We start from the raw sequence: 15,038 nt of genomic DNA, 5'->3' as shown, positions 1-15,038 counted from the left end.
TTTAGAAATTCCAGAATCCTCACCCTCACCAAGAATGACTAATGAAAAAATGCGAGTGTTCAAAATACTCCAGTGTCAAATTAATTCTCCTCCTGCAAGTCTTATAATAGCTCCTAAAAGCTCAAAACTTCAGTGTGGTAGCCAATTTGTTCGACTAACAGTAACTAAAATTTACCAAAATATAGTTAATTTGAAAAAAAATCATGCTTTTTCCTTAAAATACACCCAAATTAATAAAACAGCTTTAAGACCAATGAACTTTCATTTAAAAATATCAGCATATCCTCCAAAAGGAAGGTAAAAAGAGTATTTGGAAATACTGCCCATTTTTCTGTCCCTGATTCAGTATCACAGAATAATAAACACATTTTACTGCACTTGTCTGATTTTTTTTTTTTCATGAAACTATGTTAACCAATCACTTCTGGCAACCAAAATTCTATAAAACACTCAACTTTATTATTCTATCCCATTGGAATTCTGCAAGATCTCCTCGGGTCTTGAAAATCAACAACAGTCAAGGTAATTTTGAAGATAAATGCCCTGAGTTTCTTCAAAGATGACTTGGTATTTGCTGATAGGAGGGTAGAGGTCAAGTCCACTGTCGTCATCTGGTGGAGGGAGGAGGTATGCGTGGTTTTTTTGAGTTCAGTGAAAAAAACCCATACCTGGAAAACCCAAATCTCCATTAGAGTGATTTGCTGCTTCAGCTCATTCTTGTACTTTGACGGTTGGAAAGAAAGAAATGGTGCATAAAACTGGTCATCAACAATGAGTCATGCCTGGGTTTAAATCTTATTAGCGATGGTTGCCAACGTGAGTGCACGTATTTTAAAGACAGGAAGGGTAGCCCTGCCAAATAAAAGTGCTGGTAGTTTAGAAAAATTGGGTGGAATTGTGGAGTCAACAAGTCAAAAGCTAGAAGGTCACAACAACTTCCGAATCTACTTGTCTGTACCTGGAAGAAAGCAGCTATTGTATTTCTTAAGAAATTTCCCTGCAGAGAAATGAAGGTCTGCTTAGGGCACTGATGGGGAATTTCGCCTTCTGACTGACAAGGCCCATCATCCCCTTCTGTTCCTCTGAGCAAAACAGAAACTATCCTAAGAATTTAAAGATAGGCTCTCCTCACTGAGCCTTTATTTGATGAGATTCACCACACACACCAGAAGGACCCCAGTAAACTAAAAACTTCTTCAAAGTTATTATTTGATACTAAACATGTGATGTCAAATTGTGTAAGACCTATAAAAAAGATCCTGGGGTGTTTTTTTGTTTTGTTTTTTGTTTGTTTGTTTGTTTTTGCTTATTCACATAAGCAATACCAAGAACTGACTTTAGTTTCTCAGGATTTCTATGTCCAATGGCAGGGGGAAAAAAAAAATCCCCAAATGGAGAGACAGAAAGTAGCAAAATATAACCAGACCTTAGGTTTAGTCTTCTCGAATACCAGTCATTCTCTTGATAAGCTCTGGCTAATTGATGGCTGTGTTTTGGAATACTCTCTGGCCGAGTGAACAGTGTAGTGTTCTTTCCCCTCAGGATGAAAACTGACCTCTGACAATTGACTAAGCCACCATGTGACCTTCAGTCAAGACTCCTCAGCACTGGGTAAGAGGATGGCGACAGGATTTATTATCCAAAGTTCTCATCCTAAGGTGGTATAAAAAATAGACTACTTTGTTGTTGTTGTTGTTGCCTGAATAAAATTTGAATGACTCACTGGTGCCGTGATTGTTAAAATTGTTATGAACTGCAAAAATGGTTGGGGAAACCTAAATCACACTTGTGTTGAGGAATCCACGGGGAACCACTTATCAGATAATAACCTGTGTCCTCAGGACGGGGCAGATAATACTTCCTGTTTTAAGGTAATTTTGCCAAGAAATCTAGTCGTCTATATTCTAGTTAAAGGGCCCCCAAGAGATGCCATAATTCTACAGAAATAGACAAGCAAAAATGACCTTCATTCTCATATAAGCCAAGAGATACTCTTTCACCAAAGAAGCTGTATTCTCCTCTCGAAACAATCATATATTCCTAAGTAAGGGGAAATTAGAGCTTTCAGCTTGTGTTTTGTCTATCCGTACAGATATGAAAGGGTAGATAGGATAACTTTGTAAAAGCTAAGCAAAACAATGACCTTCCCTACATCAAGTTGGAGATAACGAGAAACCAGCTCCAGCTGACACAAGTCTAAGACACCAACGACCTAACAGTGTTGTTTGCCCAGCACCTTCAACCAAGAGAATAAAGCCGTTTAGAGTCCATTCCATTGCTTGTGGTGACATCCACACTAGTGAAGGATCGGGTCCTTGGTAGGACCCCACAGAGAAAAGACTGCTGAATAAAGAGAAAAAAGTAATTACAACCTTCATGGCTTTCTCTGGAAGGGTGATGAGTGACTAGTACGCAACCCTAGGAGTTTATGTTTTTAAGACACTATCCAGGAGAGAGGAAAAGATCTTTGTGTCTTCAGCTTTACTGTTAGGTAGGTCTTGATAAGAAGGAAATTTCTGCTTGATTTGTCTGATCTATCACACTTGTATCTAAGATCGTCTTATTTTAAGCGTTTCCATCATCATCTAGGTAAACAACACTGTAAAAACTAAAAGAAAAGCTTTGCACGGTTGTCTTGGATTCACAATTGACATTTTGGGCGAGGAGAGGTTATTTTTTGATGAGGCCATTTGTTTGTCTCTTAGAAATATTCTGGAAAACTCTCTCCTCACTGTTTCACAAGATATTTCTGCCCAGAGCACTGCAGATTAATCTTAATGTCCCTGGAGCCCAAAAATATCACTCATGACCAAATTAAGCTATTTAAAAATTTTAAATTACAGTTTAATTTTGGGGTCTTAACCAATGAAATGTGAACATCTAAGACGGTGCCATGAAATAATTCATTAGTTTCATTAGTTTTATGAAGGAAGGCAGGGCTCATTTCTTTCTGTGGACATTTTGAAATGGGAAATGGGCTTTGTAGATATTAGCATTTGGACTGACTCTATCTTAGGTCAAAGTAAAAAAAAAAAAAAACACATAAAGCTATAAGTTCTATCAATTTCATAAACACAAGAACCAGAAAATTCAAATATAAAAGAACACAAGGAAATACAGCACTTTAGAGATAATATACAAGATGATTCAGGGATGACCCTGTCCTCTCTCAGGAGTATTGTAAATCGTATTTCTTTTTCACAATTGAGTAGGGACCAGATGGAGAGAGAGAGAGATGGCCCATGGGAAATCTGACATTGTGCATTTTACCTAAACATGCATTGCAAAAGCCCAAGGGGAAACAGGCAAATAAATGCCTGAAATAAAAGGAAGTCGTGTCTGGCTTTGATAATCCCAACGTGACAAATTGGTATTTAAGTTTCCTGAAAACAAAAGCAAAAAAAAAACAAAAAAAAAAGTGTCTGGCAAAACACGGTTCATCTTAAGGAAACTAACCGTATCTACAGGCTGGGAAAACAACTTAGCTTCTTCTAGATATCTTTACTATCAGCCAAATACTCTCCATACTGGTTTGTAGGTAGCCTGCAGCCATACACTGTCAAGCCCCAGGAAATTTACACGGGATGGAATCAACTCCCGGAAACTCACCCCCAGGCAATCGCTCTGGGGGCCAGACTCCGTGGGAGGTTGCTTGGTCTACGGATAGACGCAATCCAACTCCATGCAGCTTTCATGTAGGTTAGTCCAAGATTAATGAACGTGTCTACATGCAAGTAAACCATTTTTGATGGGGCCAATTAAGAAATGAGTCTGTCTGAAGGGGCACCTGCACCCCAATGTTTATAGCAGCAATGTCCACAATAGCCAAACTATGGGAAGAGCCCAGATGTCCATCGACAGATGAATGGATAAAGAAGATGTGGTATACACACACACACACACACACACACACACACACACACACACTAGAATATTACTCAGCCATCAAAAACAATGAAATTGTACCATTTGCAATGATGTGGATGGAGCTGGTGGGCACTATGCTAAGTGAAATAAGTCAGTCAGAGAAAGACAAATGCCGTATGATCTCACTCATATGCGGAATTTAAGAAACAAAACAGATGAACATAGGGGAAGGGAAGGAAAAATACAACATGATAAAAACAGAGAGGGAGGCAAACCATAAGAGACTCTTAACTCTAGGAAACAAACTGAGGGTTGCTGGAGGGGAGGGGGTGGAGGGAAGGGATAACTGGTTGATGGGCATTAAGGAGGGCTCTTGATGTAATGAGCACTGGGTGTTATATACAACTGATGAATCACTAAACTCTACCTCTGAAACTAATATACTCTATGTTAACTAAATTGAATTTAAATAATTTTTTTAAAAAAGTCTCATCTGTTCTTTACACGGGAGTGGACCTCCTCAACCTAAGAACAGAGGGTCTGTTTCACCATGAATCTAGAGGGCAGCAGTGAGGTCACTGTGAATTTCAGGGAACATAATGTCTTTGTGTCCGTATAGATTAAAAGTTGAGTATAACTTCTATTTTTCCTATAAAGTAGGATCCCTAGTGAAACCTAAGCAAACAAGTAGTTCAATTCAATAAAAGATTTGTGCTGTCAGGTGAGGCTCTGAAGACCCTAAGGGCAAATAAAAAAGTGAGGAAAGCTAGAAATACCACAAGATCCAGGCAAGGCTAACCTCAAATCTGGTTCTGATCCATGGCGTATTAGGCTATTTGCACAAACCCTAAGTCATACCTGATTCAACAATAAAAAAGGGGGGGCATCTTGCCCAAAAGGAACACCAAGGAAATTGTTTCTAAGAAGCTTAAGGGGAAAGACTCTGCAATTAGTGGTTCTGTTTTTTATAAATAGTATCATTCATGTCCCTTGTGGGCTTGTTACAGCCTTCCAAAAATACATCCGTGCAAATTTTATTTCCCAGAACATTATGCTATATAATAAAATGGTATCTTCTGAGGAAAAAGGAGCAAGTGATCCAAATAGTTAACAGAATGGACCATACCCACTGTAATGAAAAAAAAAAAAAAGTTCATCAAAATGCAAAGAACTGTATTTTTCTTTTACAAGCCAACAATGTTAAGTTATACCCCCAAATTATATTCTTTACAACTGGGGCTTGAAATGGTCATCTTGTTACTCCTGGTGACCTTAAAATTGGCCCTGGATTTTATGTTCCCATCTAGCTGCCTTATCCCAGGTCAGTACTGCTGAGTGGGAGAAGAATGTTCACACTCCCTCTATGCCATGGGCGCATGGTCCTTCCAGCTAGTTCTGACTCTTGGAACAGTCCTCCGAGGCAGCTGCTACAAGGGGACAGGCTGCTCTGGCCACCATTCAAAGGCCCTCACATGGAGAGCCTGTCCCTCTGCTGCCAACCTGGAGGTGGATGCAGTGGAGGCATTGGGAGGGATGCCTAACTTCAGAAATTTAGGGTATTTCCTGCCTAAGGAGCTCCCGGTACTAGCTCTCATATCCTGACGTAGGCAGAAAATCAAAGAAGCAGCAAGATAATACATTTTGCCCCCGTATCCAAACTATAAAAAGCAGATAAAGAACGAATAGAACCTAGGTCACTGAAAACAGTGCATCAATTTGAAGCTATGCCCGGCTTCAGCATTTAAAAGTTCATGCTGCGGGGCTCCTGGGTGGCTCAGTCGTTAAGCGTCTGCCTTCGGCTCAGGTCATGATCCCAGGGTCCTGGGATCGAGCCCCGCATCGGGCTCCCTGCTCAGCGGGAAGCCTGCTTCTCCCTCTCCCACTCCCCCTGCTTGTGTTCCCTCTCTCACTGTGTCTCTCTCTGTCAAATAAATAAATAAAATCTTTAAAAAAAAAAAAAAGTTCATGCTGCATTACGATCGATTTGAGACAACTTGCTGCCCTCCCATTTTCAGATACCTAAAACACATGGAACAAACTAGTCCTGGTCAAATTGAACTGTGTAAGGAGTAGGGGTCATGTCTGTACCTGCTACGGGGCCCAGAACAGTGGCATGTTGGGGTGCCTGAGTGGCTCAGTCAGTTGAGCGTCTGACTCTTGATTTCAGCTCAGGTCATGATCTCATGGGTCATGAGATCGAACCCTGTACTGGCTGCCTGCTCAGCGGGGGATCTGCTTGGGGTTTTTTCCCCCCCCCCCCCCCCCCCCCCCCCCCCCGCCCCACCGTTCATGCTCTCTCTCTCTCTCAAAAAAAAAAAAAGAACAGTGGCATATCACCACAAGCAGCAAACCCTTCTCAAAAGCTCCCCAAGACCTGGCCTTCCGTCCCAGCCTCCTTCTGTACTACTTTTCCACTTTCTTTTTTAAGATTTTATTTATTTTTGCACGTGTGCATGAGAAAACACGTCACAAGAGGGGGTGAGGGGCAAAGGGAGAAGCAAACTCCCCGCTGAGCAGGGAGCCCGATGCGGGGCTCGATCCCAGGACCCTGGGACCATGAAGCTTAACCGACTGAGCCACCCAGGCGCCCCTCCTTTTTCACTTTACTCTGTGCGATCCTGGCCCAGTGGCCTTGCTCAAAGGTACCAAGCTCCTCCCTGACTCACTACCTTCAAATAAACCATTTCCTCCTCCTGGATGCCTATCCTTGCCGAAGCCTACCTTAGCTTAGAAGTCAACTTTCCAGGAATAGAAAGAAGATGTTATTAAGAAAATCGTAAGGAAGGGAAAATACATTTACCATACCGTTCTGCACCTACTAAAAAAAAAAAATCTGCATATAAGTAGCCGGTGCAGTCTAAACCCACATTGTTCAAGGGTCAACTACAGTTTAATTCTGTAATTGACAAAATGCAGCTCTTCAGCCCTTCAGCACACTTCAAGGTAGGTTATTAGGGTCCCCATTTTGCAGATAAGGAAAGTAAGTTTCAGAGAAGAGAAATTTACTCAAGTTGATGTAGCTAGCAGGACAATGGCAGAGCCCATCGAAATGAGGAACTTTCTGGCTGAAGCTGAAGCTCGAAGACCGGATTTGCTCATCAAAATTAGTGCTTCTCCCACAAAGAACAATCCAGCAGCACCATGTGCTTAATGGAGCTGCATCACAGTAAGAATGAAGGTGAAAATCAGTGATGTTCTCTCCCAACCGAGAACTGATTATTTACATATGCTTTGCTGCTTGCGGTTGGGAAATTGAATAGCTTACCATCATGCGGAGTGCCTTCGCGAGCTAAGACTATGAGTAAAAGAAACAAAGTAAAAAGATACTTACCATAATTCCGGTAAGCAAACAGACTCCTTTCCCACAGTATGTGTTTGGTACCATGTCACCATAACCAATGGAGAGAAAAGTTATTGATATCAACCACATTGCTCCGAGGAAGTTGCTAGTAACATCCTGTTGATCATGGTACCTGAAAAACAGCAAACAGAGACAGTCCTTTATAATTCATCTATAGCATGGCTGCCAAGGGCAGCTGGATTCAATCCAGTGAATTCACTAAGTAGCTTCTATAAACTGATCTATATGGAGGGTTTCAAATCTCACTATTATGTGTAAATAAAATTGAGGTTCCACCTGAGCAACCTGACAGACATCAGGAAGTTCCTCAACGTTAAAAATAGTCTGAAAGAAACTTTGAAAAATGATGACTGCTTTTTTCACTCACGTCAACTGATAAATGCACATTTGTCCCTGAACTCTGCCCAGACCCTGCTCATGGCTCATCATTCCTTGATGCCCACCAATGTGCCTAACTAATGGGACACTATGCATTACTAGGCATTACTATACAATCTGCAATCTGCAATCTCTCCCCACACCCTTATAGTAGCAGGAGCCATGCTGCTCCCTTTGCTGAGACTGTCCTTTTCTACCTTTATTTCCATGATGGTCCAACTCCTAGTCATCCTTCACAATTAAATGCAGGGGGGAGCCTTTTCCATCTGCTCTTCTCCCAGCCCCTCCCGTACACCCCCTAAGCCTCCTGCATCTTCCTCCATCATCAGACGATACTGTAACGGTCTACCTGCAAGTACTAACTGTCTTCCTTGAAGACACAAAATGTGACATTGATTGCACAATCCCGGCCCAGACCCAGAGCTTAATAGAACTTACTGCCTCGCTGTTACATACAAGAAGATTGCAGTCAGAAAGAAGGAGAGGGACCCAGTTTATCCTAATTAGTCTGTATGGTATCAAGATATTTGTGGTGAGGAGGAGGGTTTTTGGATCAGAAACAGATACCCTATCATGTTTTGTTTGAATTAGCAGTGAACCCTGGCCCATCATGGGAACACTGCTGCCCACCACGCATACAACATGGAGGCCATGTGAGTGATTCCCCTAGAAGAACTCGCCCTGAGTGCCTGTTCTATGTAGTCATGGGGCAGAGTGACCATCCTCCGGTCTCCATGGCAGTCAGAACCCAGACTGTGGTCACCAGAGTCATTCTTGGCTCTTCGCCCAACATCTCCTAAGGACCCTCTTCCTTCCCAGCTGTCAGATACCCCTGGGGAGGGCTCTCCTGTCCTCATGTCTTGTTCTCCAAAGCATGCTGATAACCATGTAGGCTGCACACACACAGCTCGCTGAAGGACACCCTGTGAGTCGCTGGTGTTCAGAGGGCAGAAACCTCCACCTTTCTCCCCCCGTTGAGTGCCGCCATGACCCAGCGGTGGAGTCCCCTCTGCCCAGAATAGTCAGGTGGCGAGGCTGTCATTGCCAAAAGGGAGGTCAAAACGCATTCGTAGCTTTCCAGGAAGACAGGTGAGTGCATTTACCTGAGAAACTTGGGTAAGTATCGTGCGCATAGGGTGACAAGATCCATGACGCCCTTCAGCTACAACATCAGCTGACATGCTCTATGAACTACTCTGGGGACATGCTGTGCCTGTGTCCTAAGACTTCCATGGGAGAATGTGGTATTTATTTTCAACAAGACCCTCAGAAGCTTTAGATTATCTCTTTCATGACATTGGGGCTCTCTATAGAGTATTCTTCATCGATCATTTGCCTAGAACAGGGAATGCATGACACCAGAGAAGGGAGGCAGGAACCTTCATGCCCTATTCCATGTTTAATGGTGAGACAAAGCTTCTTCACCAAGCAAGACCTACGGAAAGATCGGATACATTTAAGAGTCGAAGACTCTAATTCCCTGACACCTACGAAATATTTGTGGGGCACCCACTGAATGTTCAGCCCTTGACTTGCATATTCTCAATTTACATTAATATTTTAAGACCTAGATTACCTTTTTGGCTGAAACAGCTATTGTCCTCACCCTCTCTATATCAATAAAGTGTCCTCAGTCACTTAGAAAATGTGATCACATCTCCATGAAATCCTCAAGGTATTTCTATACCATGAACGACCAGAAGACATCGCTAGGCACAAGGAACTACAAAGAGGAGTTTGAGATTTAAAACTAAAAGCAAAGGTCCCTAAGGGGACCCTTCGTGGCTGGTGTCCATGAGGAAATCTCAACTTTGGCATGGCTGTGGAAATACTTCCAATCTGTTCTTTCTGAAGCATTTTTCATTTGGTTTCTGAAGTTTGGAGAAGTAAACAATTTAGAAAAAAATATAATAAAAAGCATTCACTGGAACATTTAGGCCAGCTGACTCCTCTTTAGTTGCTTACCTTAATAAATATCCGAGTTTTAAATACACAATTTCTCCCTTCCTCATTGGACTCTTTGCAAAGACTCTCAAGCATTATGCCATGACATCATTCTGTCAATATTTATTATACCCTACGTACTACTGTAATCCTATAGTTAAGGGCCTGATTAGAAATAAACTTTCTAGGAATTGGTATTTTAAAGCTTGGGATTCAATGCTAAATTATCTTTTTTTTTTCTTGCTTATGAAAAAATAAACCTGCCTGAAAAGTAGCTCAGGATGGAAAAATAACATCTCAGACTACTGTTTATGTTACATTCAGACATACTTAGTTGTGAACAGTCAAGAGGGAGGTAATTAGAGAACCACATTAGACCCTATTTGAATAATCAAGATTTCTTTCCTGGCAACTCAAATATTAAACTTATCAGCAGGATGATATTATCACTTAGAACACTGCCAGGTTTGGAATTATGCCAGATTCACACCACTGTGAGTGATTAATGCGCACAATTTAAATGGCAAAGAAAAAATTTCAAGACATTTTTTTACAGATGCTTATTTCATGAACTTACTCAGGCAACTGCAACCTTCTTCACAAGGACTATTCTATGAAAGACATGAAGAAATGACTCAAAGTGGCAAAGTTCAAATTCTGATCAACAGGAATCCTTGTTTAAGGAAAAGTACATCAAATAAGATTAAAACAAGAGCAAGGAAGGCCTGATGATCTGAAGCCTTTAAAATAAGAACTCTGGGGTTTGGAGAGAAGACTTACTGCACTATTTTAAAGCAGGTGCACACTTCATAGACGTAAAGGTCACGAGATCAGCTTTGAGGTTTGAAAAGAAGCAAAATATTCCTTTTCTTAGCTTCCATTCATGTCTTCACTAGAGACTGTGGGTCTACCACTTTTTCTTGAATATGACAGTTTTCTATAATACACGTTTTAATGTGCCAGGGTTATTTTTCTAAGGGAATTACGGACTTCTTCCCTGAACAAGGCACCTCTGCCCCACACCCCTAACTCCCCCTCAGTACCTTTCCACAAGCAATGGAGCTTTGGCCACATGAATGGCTGGCACTTATGCCATCCTCTTTTATGGTTTTGTTGACCTGGGAACAACCCCCTCCCCACGCCGCTTTCTAGCCCAATGGTTAAACAATGGTTAACAAGACATAGATCATCTACTAATACAGAACAGTGATCCCCAAGAGATGGTAAACAACCAATGGCCATACAGTTGTGGAAGAGAATCCCCAGGATGTGGCTCAGGGAGGGAAACCAGGCAGAGCCCAAAGGTCTCCCCACATTCAGGGACAGAGCTGGAAATCCAGGGAGGCCAGGAGTTCACAGGACCAAAACCCAGAGAGGAGAAATTTGCAGACAGAGATCCAGAGATCTGCACTCCTTGATTATTCAGCTGTACTAATCAGTACATGGATGTAAAACCCCAATGTTGGAGAAATGGAAGTACTATATGTAAAGTGGTTCAGTATCACCTGAAGATAGGTTGTAGTAAGTGGCATCCTGTCCAGTGAAGAGAAGACCATGATAAGTTAGTTACAGTGTACCTACGTGTTTAAGTATGCTGTTACCCTCAAGGAGCCACTAAAATAATACCTCAGAGAGTAGAAACTGATAATACAATAAAGGATATAAGATGGAACAATAAAAATAATCCAAAAGGAGGCAGAAATAGAAAATAGGAACAAAGAATAGATGGGACAAATAGAAAACAAACAGCCAGATGATAGATTTATCCAAGCATATCTGTAACCATATTAAATATAAATGGCCAAAATACCTCCAATTAAATGGCACAGATTGTCATAGAACCCATGGAAAGTTCTCAACTGCAGAGTAGCTAAGATCCAAAGCTGAAAACAGAGAACTGATGGAGTCTAACTATATGGAAGGATAGATGCCCAGGTGCCTGTCCCTGTCTGGTACCGCCAGGCAACTAACAGGAGATAGAAGTTTATTCTCTGGGGATAGACTGGAGATTGTGACCCAAGCGAAGATCAGGAAAGATGTTTGGGGCTGAAAACATGGGGACTGAATTCAAGTTTCCAAAGGGAATAAGCAGCATCTCCAGTTTCCTTTCTTCACTCCCATCCCCGACCCTGTAACAGAGCTCAGTAACACTATTACAGTGAAAGAATATTTTCCTTTGGAGAAACAACAGTTTCAGTGAAAAGACATTCATGTACTAACATCAAGGATTCCCTAATGAAACATGCAGCTCTCCATTTATCCATCCTACAGGAAATTTCACCACACAACAAGCTTCTCTCCCCACACAGAGCTTTTCAATTCCCACTCTTGAACATGAAAGAACCTCAAATGATCAGCACACATTTGAAGTATATTCTCTGCAAAAAAGATGCAGACAAAAAAGGGGAGGAGCAAAGAAAACAGAAAGGAAGAAAGGAAAGTAAGAAGGGATGGGAGGAGTGAGGAAGCAAAAGAACTTGGGCACAATGCAGGGTGATGGGGACAGGTCTCCTGAACTCTCTAATTTATGTCAGCAAAGACCTAAGGGAAAACATGGCATCCATAAAACAGGGACAGGACGCCAACAAAGGTGAGCAATTTAAGAATAAAAGAGGGGGACTCTTCAAAAAAATTTAATATTACAGCAAAAAAACATCATACTATGATAAGAATATAAATTAGTGGAAATCTCCCAGAAAGCAGAACAAAAAGACAAGGGTAAAGGAGAAGGAAAAAGATACATTCTCAAAGAATCAACAGAGAGGGCCTAACAAATGAATTTCCAGAAGAACACAGAAAGTGTAAGGGAAGAGATGAAAATGTTCCTTTATTTCTTTGGTTTTCCAGGAAAACTGCAAGGCAGGCATCTCTAAGATTCTCGTTAGTATCTGCATACAGAATAAGAAAAGACCCATGCCGTGGGGAGTGGGGGTAGTCACAGTAAATTTTAAAGTACTAGGAACAAGGAGGAGACCTTAAAAAGTTTCAAAGGGAGGAAAAAGAGATCACAGCTAAACATTAAAAATGGTTGCCTCTAACATGATTTAACTGTTTAATTTGTGTGTGTGTGTGTATTGTGGTGGGAGAAGAGGAGGTAATCTATTTCTCCCGGATTTGTAGAGGGAAGGAACGGAGAATCTGGGAGGAGGATCTGAACAGGCATATTTCAGCCCCTCTGTCTGCTCTGCCTGCCCACAGAGCAGGCATCTCTGGTTCTCCATGTGGTCAGCTTCCCCAGGGCAGGGGCAACGCCCCCAGGTTATGAGGTGTACCTACAACTCCATCTACTTCAGTGATGAATCAGGGGAAAACCAGGCAGCCCACTGGGCCGTAGGTCAAGTGGTGGTGTCCAGATCTGCCTTATGTCAGTAATGAAGCTGCTATTTTGACGTCTACCAGTTGAAGACCCAGAGAAGTGAGCGCAGGATGATCAATGATCTCTCTCCAAACCCCAATTATGTGCACGTCATTTTGATTTAAAGTAAAAGCAAATAAAATAAGTGATCCAATAAAGGAAAACATAGGAGCACAAAAAGAAGTCCACTGAAGGCACGCACCTAGGTTCAAAGGAGAGGGGTGCTGAGTTGAGGAGGAGCTAAGAAAGGAGGGTGACCTGCATCTCTGATTTGCCACTGGTCCAAGTCATAGGTGGTCACCTATTCAAGCATACTGGAATCACCCACAAAGCATTTAAAAATAACTGTGCAAAAAAGCCTGGTATCCCATGACAAGGATTTTTTTTTTTTTTAGAGCTCCCAGCTGATTTTAATGTGTTGTCAAGCCTGAGAACCATCCATGAGCTTTATTTCAGAAGTTCCTCATTCAATCTACATGTGCGCGGGAACAGGCAGATGAACAAAAAGGAGGCAGTATTCATGAAAAGCTTAAAATATAGTAAGGAAGAAAAACCTGATGGCCAAGAATAATCAGGTAACAGGGAAGCTGGGATGAATGTGAATATGAAAGGTAAAGGCAGATCAAGACACAAAGTATGTAACAGATTGAAAGTAATGATAGGGGCGCCTGGGTGGCTCAATCATTAAGCATCTGCCTTCGGCTCAGGTCATGATCCCAGGATCGAGCCCCTCATCGGGCTCCCTGCTAGGCGGGAAGCCTGCTTCTCCCTCTCCCACTCCCCCTGTTTGTGTTCCCTCTCTCTCTGTGTCTCTCTCTGTCAAATAATCTTTTTTAAAAAAAAAAATAGGACACTGACACCTAAAATTATCATCTTAACTTCAACCAGAATGTAGAGTCCAGTAGGTCCAGACACGCTACTAAGCACCTCTCTGGGCGAGGGTGCTCTAAAGTGAAAACAGAGCAATCTTATGTATAAAACTACTCTGTAAATGATTTACACAAAGTTCCTTCAGGCCAGAGAATGTGAACATCCTCAATCGATGTGACTTTCTTCTTGTCTCTTCCTTGCTTTCCTGCTCTTCTCTCTACCACTGAGTTGTGAAAACACAAACATGGCTTGGGGGTCCCCATATATTGACTTCCTTCACTACTGATAAATATATCCCAAGAAAAGCTGCAGAGATACTAAAAAGCCCAATTTTAATTTAGGCAGAGCCAGTTCTGATTTTCATTAAATGTATAATTCTCTCTTAACTTTAAAACACCAAAGTGAGTTTTCTATTTTGATTTCATTTTGCTCCTGTTGCCCATTTGGAATGCTTTCCTCTCGTCTGTTAATTTGGAAAAGTCGAAAAGCTAAAGGCTTCTCTCTCTTCCTCCCTCCTCCCCCCTCTTCTCCCTCCCTTTTGCTTCCTCCCCACCTGTTTTGTGCCTGTGTGTGTGTGTGTGTGTGTGCGCGCGCACCGCACATGCACACATGCTGGAGGGGGGCGTGGTTCTGTAAAATGACCAAGTTCTTTTCATGTGTTTACCTTGGCTAATGAGAGTTTCATTCACTGTATGGATACAGAAGATTGATCTTTTGGTAGGGACCATCAGTGGATATGTTCTAAGAGCATATGCTTCCTATGAAAAAAAGCTAAAAGTCTCTAGAGGAAAAGAGGGGGATGATAGAATGGATTTTCAAACTTGAAGAATTACATTATATGCCCCGGAAAAGATGCTGCCTCTCTATTATCCATTCATGCATTTTCATTGACATGAGAATAAGTGAGTTCAGAAAGGACTTCCCTGTCAGTAAGTTAACAGTCTCAGTTCTCCGTAAGTATTTGACAATGATCTAGGTTAAAAACCTATAGGAAAGACAATGGTATCACATTAACGCACCCTAAAAATAGACTTGAAAAGGCTTCTCAGCATTTGGGCTCTCTCTGATAAAAGGGTTGGGGTATTAGGGAGGGCATGTGTTGTGATGAGCACTGGATGTTATACGCACCTAATGAATGAATTGAACACTACATCAAAAAACTAATGATGTACTATATATATGTTGGCTAATTGAACATAATTTTTAAAAAAAGGGTTTGGAAATATGGCCAGCTTTGGAGAGAACTTCCGGGTCTGAGAGCCA

The 15,038-nt window shown here is 41.7% G+C and overlaps 1 protein-coding gene across 1 annotated transcript in view; it reads right to left on the bottom strand.

The window, feature by feature from the left end:
- KCNN2 (potassium calcium-activated channel subfamily N member 2) overlaps positions 1-15,038 on the bottom strand; it is a 153,901-nt gene that overhangs the window by 30,990 nt on the left and 107,873 nt on the right. The window contains exon 5 of the mRNA XM_021701941.2: positions 7,199-7,340. Within this exon, the coding sequence (XP_021557616.2) occupies positions 7,199-7,340 (142 nt within the window). The remainder of the gene's footprint in view (positions 1-7,198; positions 7,341-15,038) is intronic.

The sequence above is a fragment of the Neomonachus schauinslandi genome, chromosome 7, assembly GCF_002201575.2.
Source record: "Neomonachus schauinslandi chromosome 7, ASM220157v2, whole genome shotgun sequence".
NCBI classification, from domain to species: Eukaryota; Metazoa; Chordata; class Mammalia; order Carnivora; family Phocidae; genus Neomonachus; species Neomonachus schauinslandi.
The sequence above is the reverse complement of the archived record's forward strand: the minus strand, read 5'-3'. Positions and strand labels throughout refer to the sequence as shown.